This window comes from Lactuca sativa, chromosome 4, assembly GCF_002870075.4.
Source record: "Lactuca sativa cultivar Salinas chromosome 4, Lsat_Salinas_v11, whole genome shotgun sequence".
Classification (NCBI taxonomy): domain Eukaryota; kingdom Viridiplantae; phylum Streptophyta; class Magnoliopsida; order Asterales; family Asteraceae; genus Lactuca; species Lactuca sativa.
This window is the reverse complement of record NC_056626.2, coordinates 49,822,081-49,838,679: the sequence shown is the minus strand read 5'-3', so window position 1 is coordinate 49,838,679 and position 16,599 is coordinate 49,822,081. Positions and strand designations below refer to the sequence as shown.

The 16,599-nt window shown below is 40.8% G+C and overlaps 1 protein-coding gene across 1 annotated transcript; it reads right to left on the bottom strand.

Annotated features, from left to right (window-relative positions):
- Positions 1-10,876: 10,876 nt before the first annotated feature.
- Positions 10,877-11,317, bottom strand: LOC111902952 (uncharacterized mitochondrial protein AtMg00860-like). The gene has a single exon (XM_023898777.1). It carries the CDS (start codon positions 11,315-11,317, stop codon positions 10,877-10,879), a length of 441 nt encoding a protein of 146 aa, XP_023754545.1.
- Positions 11,318-16,599: the final 5,282 nt, after the last annotated feature.

Sequence of the window (16,599 nt, the reverse complement as noted above, 5' to 3'; positions counted from 1 at the left end):
TTAGACTCAGGTATTTTAGAGTCAAATTCCAGAATGGAAGTTTCTTTCCTTCATTTTCTAATGTGATGTAATCACATTCTAGTATGTAGCACTTCTAGCTACAAGTTTCTTATTTTCTCAGTGATTGCGATACTTCTATTGATTATTTCGATTATCTTTCACTTTGATCTTCTGGCTTAAGTCAGATGCTACATTGAACTTGGTTCTCTGAACCATGTAACATACTTGTCTTAGTCAGACTTAATTTCACAAGACCACCAGGGTCGGAATAACAATCATCTTCTTAGTCATTACCGAAACAATGGTAACAACATACACGAACAAAACAGAATCAATTACTAGCTTCTTGGTAACCTTGTGACTTTCCCTGACCCAAGTGCGAGTCATGTGCTTCTGGTATTATAGGCCTCTACTACCATTCACACCTACTCAAACTCATCCCAAGTATTGTCTCGCAGTTTTTCCAAGTCACCATTCAAGAAAATCACATAACAACTTAACGCACCAGATAACAAAACCAAGGCTTATATTACTTCTTGAAATGATTACATAATTGTTAAAGTTGAACCTATACTATGCCTCTAATATGCTACACCTCCTGATACTATCTGCATGGCTACTTCATAACTTGATCTTCGGGTATCGGTCCTCATTCCTGATTCCTTGCATTGTCATTTGCTTCGTCAAGGATCATATGAAATGCTTTTTCCTTCGACTTTGGCGGTGCATTTTGCTTTGTAGCTCCTTCCCTCTTTTGGAAGTCTTGCTTGAAGTGCCCTTTTTCATTACATCCGTAACACACCCTTTTGTTGAATGTACACTCATCGGCCTAATGCCTAGACTTTCTGCACTTGAAACATGTCACCTTCTCGCCACATTTTCCAAAGTGTTTCTTCTTGCACTTATCGCACCATCTTACTTCACCTCCTCCTCGTTCAAACTTCTTCGAACCAGACTTCGAGCATTTTCTCTTCTCGTTGGACCTTGAAGATCCATCAAACTTTCTCTTTTTGCCAATTTCGACCTTGTTGGTGGCTCTACTCTTGATCATTTCTTCAACAGACTTAGCAGCCCAGATAGCCGCCTCGAGGGTAGGTGCCTGGCGTACTAGCACATTATATTCCCATGGTAGTCCCTTTGTATACTTATCGACTTCCGTTAGTTTGTCAGGGACGATGCGCAAAGCAAATTTCATCTTGTCGATGAAGGCATTGGTGTATTCATCAATAGACATGTTGCCCTTCTTCAACGTTAGGAATTTGTTCTCTAGCACTAGCAAATTTTGGGCTGAGTAGAACTTTTGTTTGGAATGCACTAGGAACTCTTCCCAAGTCAGCTGCAATGGCTCATTGGGACTCATGATCTTTCCCAAAGTGTTCCACCAGCGAACAGTGCCACCGCTGAACTGACGCACTGCATATGTGGTTTGTAGCTTGCCTTTGCATCCACATGTTATGAAAGCCAGCTCCATCTCCGAGATCCAGTCCATAACTTCGATTCGATCCTCTTTCCCAGTGAAAGTCGATGGTTTTCATGTTATGAAATCCTCAAACTTGCATTCGTTTCTCTCGGTCCCTTCCTCCTGCTTATTCCTCCTAACCACTGGCGGTTCAGCTTGACCAATGGTTCTGCTGTAATTCCCTTTTTCTAAATGTCCGTCATTTAGTTCCGGTTGTTCAACGGGCATGGTAGGTTTATCCCTATTAAGCAACATTTGCCTCTTCTCCTCCCTTTGTTCGGCCATCATAGCTCGAATCATGGCTTGGACTCCTACCATTGTGATTTGCTCGAGTGCAGCTGCTACCTCTGGTGCACGTTCAATCATAGGCCGTTGATCAACATTTCCATTAGCGCTTCCTAATCCGTTTTGAGTTCTCACCATGTTGATCTACACATCAAATCAGACGTATGGTGTGTAATGACAAGAATTAGGAAATATTTTATTTACGATCGATATGTAAATCTCCTTATCACTCCGAAAAGTTACATGCCAGTTCTAATACCGTAATTAAACGTTTAGAAATCTGAACAGATAAAGTTCCAAATCCGGTCGGCAACAGACCATAGATCCGATTGAATGATAGCATCATAAAGCATCACAGATTATTTAGCACATAAAATCATTTTAGGCGTCTTCCCTAAATAAGCTAGTGCTTGTGTCTATTCAGGTGTACTGCTTAAAATATATTAGACACACTCAACTCATAATCATTGCTTAGCATTCTAAGTTTAAGTCCAGAAATAACTCGTTATTCCTAGTTCGCTTAAACTAATGCTCTGATACCAACTGTGACATCCCCATTTTTAAGTCCAAAAAAGATCGATTTGTTTATGCTTTATTTAAAAAATCAAAGTACCATTTTTAAAAAAATGTTGCGGAATTTGTTTCCAGAAAAATATGATAAATGTGTTATCAAATAATTTTCGAAGAAATATATTTCATTTCTTTTAAAAATTTGGGATGTCATCGTCAATATAGAAACATAAGCATAAACAGACCTTACATTCATTTACACAAGTGATCTATATCTCCTTAATCTCTTAGTGTAAAGTAGCTTCGTATCGACACCTATGATACAAATAAACTTGAGTGGGCCAGGTTGGAAAACCTAGTGAGTACATAGGGTTTTCAACCTATAATAATATAATTATGTTTAATCATTAAACAATCAACCCAATTATCCATCCTCATTATCTTCTTTATTTCTTAGAGATCTATCCTAAGAATCATTTATCCTTCGCTCATTCATTCCTAAGGATTGTCCTAAGGAATAAGCACAAAGTCCATCGTTTGCCTAATGACACAGCTTTCAATGTTATCTATTAAGCACAACTGCCAATATTATCATTTAGGCGCACCTACCAGAATTATGACATTCTTTATTAGGTGCAGCTGTCGATATTGTCCTTTGGGTGTGACTGCCAGGGTTATGATGTTCTCTACTAGGCGCAACTGCCGATATTGTCCTTTGATCGCAACTGCTAGGATGTTTAGAGTACATCGAAAATCAAAACATTTACAGGTTGTGGCATAGCTGTCAATGCTCATCTATAGGGTACTAAGTCCATTGCTACCAATGTTCACCAATAGGGCACTATATCCATAACTGCCAATGTTCTTCTATATCAACTTTCATCCATTATCATTTATCTACCCATGTTTTACCTAACATATTTTGTAGATATAAAATACATATATAGTTTAAATCGTTTAAAAACAAGTATAAGATCGTTCATCTAGCATAGATATCAAGTGAATAGATAATATCCACACATTGCACGTAATTTATATAAAATCCTTCATATCTATGTGTAAGATGAAATGTAACTATGCACTCACTTGTTATGGCGGTGATTCCGAACTCAGACAACGCTTCGCTTCTATTAATTTACTTTCCTCTGACGAAACCTAGTATCATTACGACTTGATTTTAGTCTAATATTTACCGTGACTAATTATTACTTTATTATTATTATTATTATTATTATTATTATTATTATTATTATTATTATTATTATTATTTTATAAGCGTTAAACAATATTTTCCAACCACTATGTATAGACAGGGGCCAAACATGAAACACAGGAGGGCAGGACCATTTTAGCCTTTAAGTCATTCTGAAATCCAACAACCCTATGCGGCCCTTCAAACCAGATTCCCCATACCGCGTGTAGTTAAAAAGATATTATAAGGACCCTTATATATGTCATAATACTAGCCCAAATATTTATTATAAGTTCATAATAAAAATACTAACTTTAAATATAAGCTATATTTAAAGTAGGGTAAGCATATCTTACTTACAAGGGGGTTTGGCCAGGAGTCGGGCTCTTCAGGAGCAGAACTTCGTCGCTGAATCTTTCTAAAAAAGATTCTTGCAGCACTTCAACGCTCCCCTTACTATACTAAAACTACAGAAATAGTGGTCGAATCACGAGGGACCGAAATGTACGGGGGATAAGAAGAGAAAGACTCTTGAATCAAGAGAATGGTGCAAGAAATATGAGAGCCTAGAGGCTCTTATTTATAGTAATTAAATTTGCAAAAACTACCCTCTATAGTTACTTAATGACCTTATAGTTATGTAAACGACTAAACACTCCTTTATAATACTATTTTAGATAGATTTAACGATATTCATACCAAACAAATGTCAAAAGTACTCAACATTAGTCTTATAATGACCGCATCGTCGATGCATTTCTAATGATATATATATATATATATATATATATATATATATATATATATATATATATATATATATGAATTATACTTTATTTTAATACGTAATATGCTATTATAATTTATAACTCGTTTATAAGAACTCCGTTTATTAACATTCTTTATATCCACACGTAGCTATCGACGAGATTTACAACTTTCATTTAGACTCTATCGGCTAATTTTGAATTTATTCTTTGTCCATATTTTTATAAAATTAAATGATTTTGCTAAAATCATAACTCTCTCAGACTAACTACGTTTTTGGTATTCTTTTTCTCAAAATTCTTATTTTGAGGAGTACTATGATTTTCGTTTTGGTGGCATTAGCTAAAAGTCAACCATATCTCTTCATAGGTTTTTACGTCATACATTCTTTGTGCATGGCTGACCTTTATATCTTATAAAAATTATATTTAATTCATATGGATTCGGATTTCTACGAAATTTATATTTTCGGGATCGGGAGACGTGTACTTTTTAAATATACAATAATATATATATATATATATATATATATATATATATATATATATATATATATATATATATATGTGTGTGTGTGTGTGTTTTGGCGCACTTATTTTTACGATTTACGGACGATTCGGCTGATTTTTCCTGTTTATATTATAATAATCATGAAACACATAATATTCACACAATTCTTCTTTATTACGTGAAATATGTTACAATTGTTGACCATAACTATTACTTTGGTTAAGATTATTTATCCTAGATAATAAAAAAATCATTTTTAACGTTTATTATTGACTAGCCCGAATCTGCGGGTGTTACACCGAACCTGATCCTGCTACTGAGACATCCATGGCGAAGGCTGGATTTGCGCCTTCTTAGGGTCTTGTGCCATCTTCTCCTGGTAAAACGGGAGTTGTCCCTCCCCCTTCAGGGGCTCATTCGGGCTCTTACAGGCCGTCTTGGAGCTTAACCCCCAGAGACCTCGTGTCTGACCACGACACTGCTCTTGAGTGGTTTCGACATGCTTTTCTGCCTGCCATAATTGAAGCTTTAACCATTTTGGCGGATGAGCACATGGCCGACGGTCTTCGCTATGTCGCTGCCCAAGTGTCGTCTTACCTAGTTTCAGCTGCCGAGCGTATTTCCGACATAAAGGCTATCCATTCTCATTCGGATAAAATGAGCGCTGAATGTGCGGAGTTGAAGGCCGAAGTGGCAAAGATGGAAGCTGATAAGCGCAACTAGGAGGCCCAACAAGAGCTTGTGTTGTGCGAGAAGGCAAGCCTGGAAGAACATGTGGCAAGGTTGGACGGGGAGGTGAAGCGCTTGAACGATCGTGTAGGGGCCTGACCTTGGAGAACGCTGGCTTGAGCGAGCGAGTGACATAACTGGAGGCGGACCTATTTGGGGAAAGCGCTGCAAGAGAGGTGTTGGAGAAGAAAATAGCGTGGATCCTTCGTGATGGGCTCAGCCGGGTTGTGGACAGGGTGATCGAAAGTCCCCAATTTCTTAAGGACTTGGTGCATGTGCAGGCTGCTTGTGTGGAGTGGGGAAAAGGAGCTTCAAGAGAACTGGTGATTGCCGAGGAGTTTGACACGGAGGTGGAGGTGGATGTGGCCACCCACACTCGGTAGATGGAGGACACCATTGCTACGTTCATGGAGACAGATTTTGCTGGCTATCTCTGCCTTGGCGATAGAGATTTGGCTAGGCTCCGTGTTCTTTGCTAGGATGCTCAGAGTGATGAGTCGGGTCCTGACCCTAGTTCTCCACCTGGTGATGGTAATGTTATTTGTCTTATTTGTTTTATGCAACTTTTATGAACAATATTTCTTTGTCTTTCCTGCCCTCCGTGGCAACCTAAAAGTCCAGGAGTCCGGCATCTGCCAATGTTTGCTTTTATTTCATGGATGTGAATGTTTCTTGTTATTGTATATATTCTTTCGTTTGATTGCTCCATGAATTGTTTATGTTCGCCATCACGTAGTATTTATGCAGGGATCGCTTAAATCCCTGGTCTGATTCCTTTTACTTGTGAACTCTTTGTGCTTTATTCATGATGGTCTTTGAGAAATCTATTCTAATTTGTTGCTTAAAGACCTTAGGTGTAGCCAAGATCCTCATCTTGAGGCTCACCTGGTTGTGCCTTTCTCATTAAGGTTATGACTCTTCTACACTTATGTTACATGTTCTTTTGTACGTTTGTTTTTGGGAACATTTTCAATAATGTGAGTGATGAACATGTTTCGTGTGACATCCCCAATTTCACGGCCAGAAAAGACTGTTTTGTTTATGCTTTGTTATAAAATCAGTGTTCTTTTAAAGAAAACAGTTGCGGAATATGTCCCGAAAACAAAATGTGATAACCATTTATCAAAACATTTCTCAAAGAGAATGTATTTTTATTAAATAATAAAACCTCAGGATGTCATGTTCCGATATGGACCAAAAGCATAAACAGTACAATACAGACCTTGCAACAATTATTTGTAACTACAGATCTATAATCCAAAATCTCTCGTCAAGTCCACCGAATTATACTCTTGTGCCATTACCTGTATTGCAAAGAAAACTGAGTGGGTCAGGCTTGGGAGCCTGGTGAGCATATAGGGTTTTCAACCCACAATAATATAATTATTATATTTAATCATCAAACAATCAACGCAATTACCCATCCCCCATTATCTCCATTTATCTTAAGGATCTACCCTAAGAATCATCTATCCTTCATTCTTAAGGATTGATCTGAGGTATAGGAACGAAGTCACATCGTCACCAGGGTTTACTCAATAGGCGGTAACTCCATAGTCACCAAGGTTTATACAATAGGTGCTAACTCCATAGTCACCAAGGTTTATACAATAGGCGCTAACTCCATAGTCACCAACTATCCCATCTACCCATGTTCTACCCAACATTTTCGTAGATACAATTACTTACACAGTTTAAATCATTTAACACCTGTATAAAACATCAATTCTATGCCCATCTCAAATAGACAAACAATATATAAACACATAGCACGTATTTCATAGCAAATACTTCGTATTTACGTGTTAGAAGAAAGTGAATATGCATTCTATCATATAAACAACAATATGTACACATAACACATATTTCATATCAAATACTTTGTAATTATGTAATAGAAGAAAGTGACCACACACTCACTTGATCAGAAGATGATCGGACAGCACTACGGCTTGTAGAAGTAGTATTCTTCAGTAGATCTGGAAGATCTTCACAAAAATTGGCTTCTTGCGGGTAGAGCTTCGGCTCGGGAATTGCACTTCTCGGGATCTTCGGGTTTCGGGACTTGCTTCGGGGCTCGGGAATGATACCAGGGATTTGGGATATTTCTTACACGAAAAACGAGGTAAAATGGGAGAGAGAGAAGAGAAAATGAGCAAGAAGGCCGACTGCCCCCGCAAGGTATTTATAGGGCTGAACCCTCGCATTACATTGGGCGTAATGCTTAGCTACGCGATGCGTAGTGCCAAAAAACGTCATTGCTTACGTATGCGAGGCACTCGAGTCCGAGGGGTTCATGCACCGGGGTACGCTGGGCGTACTTCGGATAAGATCAATGACTCCTTCGGATATACATCCGAATTAAAGATTAAATATATATATTTTAATTATTTAATAAACTTCAAAAATTCATATCTTCCTCATATGAACTCCATTTTCGACGTTCTTTATATCCACGCGTAGGTGAGACTACGCTCTACAACGTTCGTTTAGACTCTGTCGGCTAATTTTGAATTTATTTTTATTATTTATTTTTAGTAGGCCGGGACAGGAAAACTCCGTTATAAATTCATAACTTCTTCATCCGACGTCCATTTTCGTCTGTCTTTTTACTGTTGCACTACTATTAACAATCTATTCGATTCTCGTTTAGATTGTTTTGGCTAAAAACCAATCGATCTCAAATCGAGTATTCGGGCTGCGTACCGCTAAGTCGAAACTGAAAAATCATAACTTCCACATACGAAGTCAGATTTGGACGTTCTTTTTATGCACGCCCATGGTTTAAGGAACTCTACGACTTTCGTTTAGATCGCTAAGGCTAAATATCGCTCTAACGTAAATTCACTTTTTACGTCATTCAGTGTCATGCCGGTTCTGTCGCGAAACTTCGACAGGTCATAACTTCTTCGTTATAACTCGGATTTCGGCGTTCTTTATATGTACGGAATCCTTGTAACATATACTATAACTTAGTTAAGATTATTAATTCTAAATAGTCTTTCATCAAAAATTCATTTTTGACGCTTATCGTCTCTAAGTTGACTAGCCCTAATCTACGGGCGTTACATTTCGGGGGAAAGGTTATGAACTTTTTTTTCTTCATGTAAACCCCCTGGATGCCTCCTTGTAATGATTTCGCTCATGTGACATTGGATGATCAATCATTTTTGTCACATGGTAAATGTACACGACCTATTTGTTTTGTTTTTCAAGCTTGAAAGTAAGGAGAATTTGAATTGATCTTTCTCTTTTTTCTAATTCATTTATTGTTGGAGTGTCATAAGACTGGAAATGGTAAACTAATTCTTACTGATTAAATTTACATTCCAAAACTAATAAACAATGCCTTTTCTAACATTTAATTTATCTTTGACACTTGTTTAAGAAGAGAAATGGCGCAGGCTCTGCACATTTCAAGTTCTTGGGATTACACGCCCTTCCTGGGCTTCTAGTACGTAAGCGCAATTCTTATGGGCTTCCATAATTTTGTATGGTCCCTCCCAAGTGACGCTGAGTTTTCCTAATGGCTCGGCGTGGCTGGACTCGTATTTCCTTAACACCAATTCTCCAATTTTGAAGTTCTTAACTCGGACTTGGCGGTTGTAGTAGTTCTTGGTAGACGATTTGTACAATGCTTGGCGCATCTGTGTAACCTCGTGTTTTTCATCTAGCATGTCTAAGTCCTGGCATCGCCCTTCCTCATTGGCTGTTTCCTCGAAACTCTCTATCCATAGTGAGTCAACTACTATTTCCAATGAGAGGACTGCTTCCGTCCCATAGGTAAGGTTGAATGAGATTTCTCCCATGATTGACCTTGCAGTGGTACGATGTGACCACAACACTGTCGGGAGCATGGCCACCCAGGCAGACATTGATTTAAGTAACCTTTTCTTCAAACCATTGACTATGGTTTTGTTTGATATCTCAGTGTGTCCATTGGTCTGATGGTGCGCCACGGATGTGAACCGACGGTAAATTTTCTTGTTTTCACACCACTCCTTGAAGTGGCTCCCTTCAAATTGTGTGCCATTGTCACTTATTAGAACTCTGGGTGTACCAAAGTGAGCCAAGATATTTTTGGTCATGAACTTTATCATTTTCTTTCCCATGACGATGGCCAACGGTTCCTCCTCTATCCACTTTGTAAGATAATGCACAACAACTAACAAGAATTTCACACCCCGTGGCGCTGGTGGGAATGGTCCCACTTTGTAAATCCCCCATTGTTGGAAGGGCCAGGGGCAGGTGCTGTTGGTCAACGACATGGCCGATTGATTCTGGAAAGGAGCGAATGCCTGTCATTCTTTGCATTTCTTGGTTAGGGTTACTGCATCGTTCTATATGTCTGGCCAGTATACTCCTAGGCGGGGTATTTTGCCTTTGAGAACTCGAGCGCCTTCGTGTGCTGCCGCGTCTCCGGAATGACTTTCCTCCATGAGTGCCTGTCCTTTTATCCTACAGATGCACTTTAGCCATGGGCTTAAATACCCTCTTCGATATAGGTGGTTGTCTCTAATTGCGAAATGTGATGCCCTGATCTTAACTTTTCTCGTTTCTTCTGGGTCGTTCAGGAGTACGCCATGGCGTAAGTAATCGACGTATGGTTTGGTCCATTATGGGATAGTCAAGACTGTATTAACCTTTTGATTATCAATGCTTCTCTCTGGAAGCACTTCTACTAACACTTTCTTTCTTAGGTGATCATAGGAAGTTGAGGCTAGCTTGTTGAGAGCATCCGCCCTCGCATTCTTTCCACAGGAAATTTGCTTTATTGAAAAGTTTTTAAATATGCTGGTTAAGCTGCGGATTGCATCTAGGTATTTTTGCATCCTTGGATCTTTGGCATCATATGTTCTGTTTATCTGGTTTGTGATGAGTAACAAATCACTAAGGGCTGCTAATTTCTTGGCACCAACCTCTTTTGCCAACCTCAAGCCTGCTAGGAGTGCTTCATACTCTACCTCGTTATTAGATACATGGAAATCGAATCGTAGTGCGTAAGTGATTTCTTCACCTTTGGAGATTTGAAGGATCATGCGAGCCTTCCTTACTTGCTGTGTCATTGGTGTGTAATTTCCAAAGATCTTTGTCGGCTTCATGCTCCAATGCGTCGATGAAGATTGTCTTCGGCACTCCCCTGATAGTATATGGGATTTTGACTAGGAAATCTGCGAGGGCCTGGGCCTTGATGCTAGTCTAGGGGTGATAATTGATATCGTGTTTGCCTAATTATATGGCCCATTTGGCCAGACATCCATACTTTTCTGGCCTTAGCAGAACTTGTTTTATTGGGTAACTGGTTAGAACATCAACCTTGTGGGCTTGAAAATACTACTGTAGCCTCCTGGCAGCGTATACCAGGGCGAGGACTAGTTTCTCTAAGGCTGGGTAATTAACCTCTGGTCCTTGCAAGGCCCTACTCACAAAGTTGATGGGGATCTGTTTGCCACCCTCTCCACCGCCAACACGAAGGAGATAGCTTCTTCCGAAGTTGCTAAATACATCTGTAGTGTCTCTCCTGATAGCGGGAAAGCGAGGGCCGGTAGTTGGTCTAAGGAATCTTTCAATCGTTGTAATGCTTCGTCTGCTCTTTCTGTCCATTTGAACTGCTTTTTATCTAAGCACCCTTTGAGGGTTTGGTACAGAGGAAGCGCTTTTTCTGCTGATTTGGAAATGAATCTTCCCAATGCCGTTAGCCGACCATTGATCTCTTGCACACCCTTGAGGTTGTGGGGAGTTATCAACTCGAGGAACTCTTGGATTTTGATGGGATTGGGCAGAATCCCTTCCTTGGATATCTGATACCCAAGGAATTGACCTTCCTCTACACCAAAAGTACACTTGTCCGAGTTTAACCTCATCTACGCTTTAGCTAGCGTTTTAAAAGTTTCTTCCACATCATGGAGTAATGTTTCTTCATTACGACTCTCGATTACCATGTCATCAATGTAGACCTCGATATTCCTACCAATTTGATCCGCAAATATATTGTCCATTAGTCTCTGATATATAGCACCTGTGTTTTTGAGTCTGAACGACATTTTCTAATAGTAGAAAGTGCCCTTCTTAATGTGAAAGGCTGATTTCGCCTTGTCCTCTTGTTTCATATGTAATTGATGAGAACCTTTGTACGCGTCTAGGAAACATTTGAACTGAAACCCTTCGAGCGATTGGAATTTATAATCTATCTTCGGTAGGGGATAATAATCCTTTCGACAATCGTTATTAAAGTTTGAGTAATCAATGCACATTCTCGATGACCCATTGGCTTTCTTTACCATAACAGGATTTGCTATCCATGTCGGGAACGTTGCTTCCCTGAGTATGCCAACACTCACTAGATCGGCTGCTTCTGCATTTATAGATCTATTCCGGTCTTCCGCCTGGCCCCTCTTCTTTTGTATGACAGGATTGCTTCCGGGTGTGATATTGAGACCATACTCTATAGCATGTCGATCTACACCTGTCAGATCTATTGGCTTCCAGGAGAAAACAACGGAATATTGCTTCAGGAGCTCTACCATTCGTGCCTTGGTCTCGCCTGATAGGTGAGCACTGATTCACACAAGCTGCTCGGGTTATTCCATGCTTATCTTGTGTTGTTCAGTGGAACAATCCTCCTTCGACTTTTTTGGAGCTCGCAACAACTTGGGAGCAGCTACAATTTGATGGCAGTGGTGCGCCCTGGTGTTTGTGGCAACAATTGTTGCTGATCCCTGGTACGTGCTAAATTTAACTATGCCATGTATCGTTGATGGAACGAACTGTAGTAAGGAGATGGCTGACCGTCCGAGCAGAATATTGTGCTCTACTGGAAACTGGATCACAGAGAATTCGATAGTTCTTGTGATTCTGTCCCTTTCGTCATGACTAACCAACGTCAAGGGCAGCCAGATAGTGCCTAATGGCCACAAGCTGTGACCGGAAAACCCCACCAACGGTCCTCCATTTGGGGGCCATATCCCCTCCTTCCATGTTTGTGGTAGTTGCTTGAAACAACGCTCATAGAGTATGTTAGAGCAACTACCATTGTCGATGTATATCTGATAGATTTTTGTATGACGAATGAATCTAGATATGAGGAGTGGATCTCGTGGATCCCAGTTCAACGGCATGGGATCGCTACTCGAAAAAGTGATATTGAGTAGATTTCTAGAGAGTACCTCTATCTCATCCTCCGTTTGGTGAGTTGCGTTTCTCTTACTAGATTTAGAGACAGTGAGTACCTTGGTACCATTATACAGAGGTTCCTGCAGCAGATCAGGATGTGTTATCGCCATCTGCGGTAGCGAAGCTTCTGACGACAGTTGCCAGAAACTGCTCTGGAGTACTGGCTCTTCTATTCCTGGCGTAATTGGCGGGACCCATGCCATTAGCACCTGGATTAGGACTTGTGTTCTACACTTGCGGTGATATTCATTGTTTACTATCACCGGTCTTCTGAATAGATCTTCTTCTACCATCCCAGATGTTGTTGGGTTTAGATCTCCCTTTTGCAGAGAACCAACGTCGTCTATTGGATGTATCACTCTGAGGATACGTCCGGATGGAAAAAATGTTGTGACATGCTCTACAGGGAACTGGTTGCTTGTTAACGGGATGGTCCTGGGGGTTTACCTGAGAACACAACACTAAGAATCGTTAAAGGACGACCGGGGGTTCTCCCAAGACGTCGCTCCAACGATCAAGTTAGTTCTTACTTAGAGAGATTTGGGTAAAACTGTATATGGTTGAAGATGGATCCCTTACTTGGGCAGAAAGAGATCCTTTTATACCTGTTACTAACAGAATGAGTTAACATTCCCATGTGGGAGTGAGACGTGACACTCTCTTACTGGGAGAAGTATGCCCACACTATCTAACAGCTAGGTGACGTCAGTTCTAGGCGTCATCAGGCTTTTTGTCATGACCTGATTGGTCGTGAGAGAATGAGAGGATCACGAGGAATATTCTTTCCTCATGAGGGAAAGTGGGCTCTCATCGTGGCGCTGGCCAACTCGGGCCAAGATTGAGTCCCAGCCAAGGCCTTGGCTTGATAATGTCTCGTCAAGTTTAACGTGGTCGTATACGGTAACGTTAACAATAAGGGTGGTTAGAAATGAAGCCATAATTTTCTTTATATAGGTATCAATTCAAATATTAGGGTTTTTCTCCGAAGTTAGAACGCCCAACATACTAGCTGGCCCTCCATGTTTATGCATGATGCATGAGTATGCTGTGCGTACTCATGTGTACGCCCCGTCCACGACTCTTTTATCAACTTTTCTCTATTAGGGACCAACTTTGACAATTTAGAAAAAGGTTCAAAGAATGATATACATACCTTATTTCGGGATGTTACAATTCTCCCCCACTAGAATCAGACTTCGCCCTTGAAGTCGTCCTCCGAAAACAACTCGGTGTACTGCTCACGCATCTCGGACTCTGGTTCCCATGTCCATTCCGAACCTCTACGGTGTTGCCACTGAACTTTGACCAAGTTCACAACCTTGTTCCTCAAGGTTTTCACTTTCCAATCAAAGATGGCTACATGCCTTTCCACATAATTCAGGCGATCATCGACCTGAATGTCCTCCACGGGACCACAGCCGCCTCATCGGCTATACACTTCCTCAGCTAGGAAATGTGGAAGGTATCATGGATCTGACTCAAATCCTCCGGTAACTCCAACCGGTAGGCCACCTTGCCCACACAGGCAATACTCGAAAAGGGACAATGACCCTGGGTCCCAACTTTCTCCGCTTCCTGAAGCAGATAACACCCTTCTAGGATGACACCTTCAGGAGCACTAGATCCCCCACCTGAAACTCTAACTCAGAGTGTCCCTGATCCGCAAAACTATTCTGATGGCTCTACGCTGTCAATAGCTTCTGTTGAACATGTTGTATATAAGCTCAGTCGTCTTGAGCACGACCTTCATGCTCCCCATAATCCTCTGTCCCACCTCGCCCCGACAAATAGGATTCTAACATCTCTGACCATAAAGGAGCCCGAACGGGGGCATATCGATACTGACATGATGACTGTTGTTATAAGAGAGCTCTGATAATGGAAGATAGGAGTCCCAACTCCCACCAAAATCAATTACACAAGCACGCAACATATCCTCAAGTGTTTGAATTGTTCGCTCGCTCCGCCTGTCTGTCTGCGGATTGTACGCGGTACAGAAGTGTAGTCGGGTACCCATATCTTTATGAAATCTCTTCCAGAATCTGGAAGTAAAGTGCACATCCCAATCAGACACAATAGAAGTCGGCACCCCATGCCGAGCCACCACCCCACGAACATAAATCTCGGCCAACTTCTCTGCAGAAGAGTTCTCACTAATGGTGAAGAAGTTAGCACTCTTCGTCAAACGAGCCACTATCACCCTGATAGTGTCAACACCCCTCGTAGTCCTCAGTATATTTGTAATGAAATCTATAGTAATATGCTCCCACTTCCATAGGGGAACCTCTAGAGGCTACAACTTGCCATGAGGGCGCTGGTGCTCTGCCTTAACCTTCCGGCAGGTCAAGCATCGCTCCACAAGCCATGCCACATCTCTTTCATACATGGCCACCAATAATTGTGCTTCAAGTCAAGATACATCTTTGTAGCCCCTAGGTGGATAGAAAATCTCGATTTGTGGGCCTCCTCCATCAAAATCCGCCGAGCCCCACCCGCATATGGTACCCATACCCGCCCATGAAGAGTCATAAGTCCTCTACTTTCCATATTAAATGCTGAAATTTGATCGATCACCTGCTCACTCTTCCGGTTTTCCTCTTTTGTGGCCTCTGTTTTTGTTTCCTTGATGATCTCTAAAACTAGAGTCATCACTGTCATCCTCATGCACACATCCCACATCGTGGTACTCACCTCCCTCTAGCTCAAGGCATCAGCCACCACATTGGCCTTTCCTGGATGATACAAGATCTCAAAATCATAGTCCTTCACTACGTCCAACCACCTCCTATGCCTTATATTCAAGTTCGGCTGGTCCATAAGGTATCTCAGACTCTTATGGTCCGTGTAGATGGTACACCGAACACCGTAGAGATAGTGGCGCCAAATCTTGAGGGTGAAAACCACTGCCCCTAACTCCAAATTATGAGTGGGTTATCTCACCTCGTGAGGCTTCAACTGCCTCGAAGCGTAGGCTATCACATGCCCTCTGTGCATCAACACAACACCCAATCCCACAATGGATTCATCACAATAGACTATGAAGTCCTCAACTCCCTTCGGGAGGGCAAGTACTGGGAGTTCGCATAATCTCTGGAGAAGAGTCTCAAATGATGCCTGTTGCTCAGGCCCCCAACTAAAAGCAACATCCTTCCTGGTCAACTTGGTGAGAGGAACAACAATCTTGGAGAAGTCTCTGATGAATCTCCAATAATAACTTACCAATCCGAGGAAGCATCAAATCTCAGATGCGTTGGGTTTAAATGTATTATGTCAAATGTGTATGCAAGTATAGTCGTATTTACCGGTTTGGGCTTGTCCATTCACAGTTTTGTGTTCTAGGGTTAGACTATTTATTGTGCATGCATGTATCAATTAAGGTTAACGTTACCTAGCTCTCATAGAGAGGTTCTTTCTTTGAACTCTTCTAGAGCTATTCTAATAAAAGCATTCGGTACTATTTTGATCTTTGTTCTTGTCATTGAATTCTCATTATTTAATATAGAATCTATCGATCATAATTATTGTTCTCACAATTGATATCAGAGTAGGAGATAGTGTAATCAGTTCGTTACTCTTCTGTCGAGTTTTTTCTCGGGTTTTACGTAATACTTAGATTTGTTCTTGTAGTCTCAATTGCTCTTATCGGTTGTAGACTTTAGTTCTAGATCTCAAGTTTTTTCCCCTTGAACTCGAATCAAGTTTTTACACATCTGATTCTATATCTGTTTAAGTGAATTCTTGACATTATGAATAACGAAGATCCTCATACTCTTTCATTCAATCTTTTCAGTAGTATTGGATCTACGACAAGGATCCCTATACTCTTTGCTCAAGATTATGAAGTATGAGATTTGAAGTTTGAAGATTACGTTCTTGGAATAGAAGACCATGGTACTACTATATGGCATTCAATGACGCAAGAAACGTTCACGTATTCCAGTACCAGAGAGCCGATCAAAACTTTGGCTCAGTA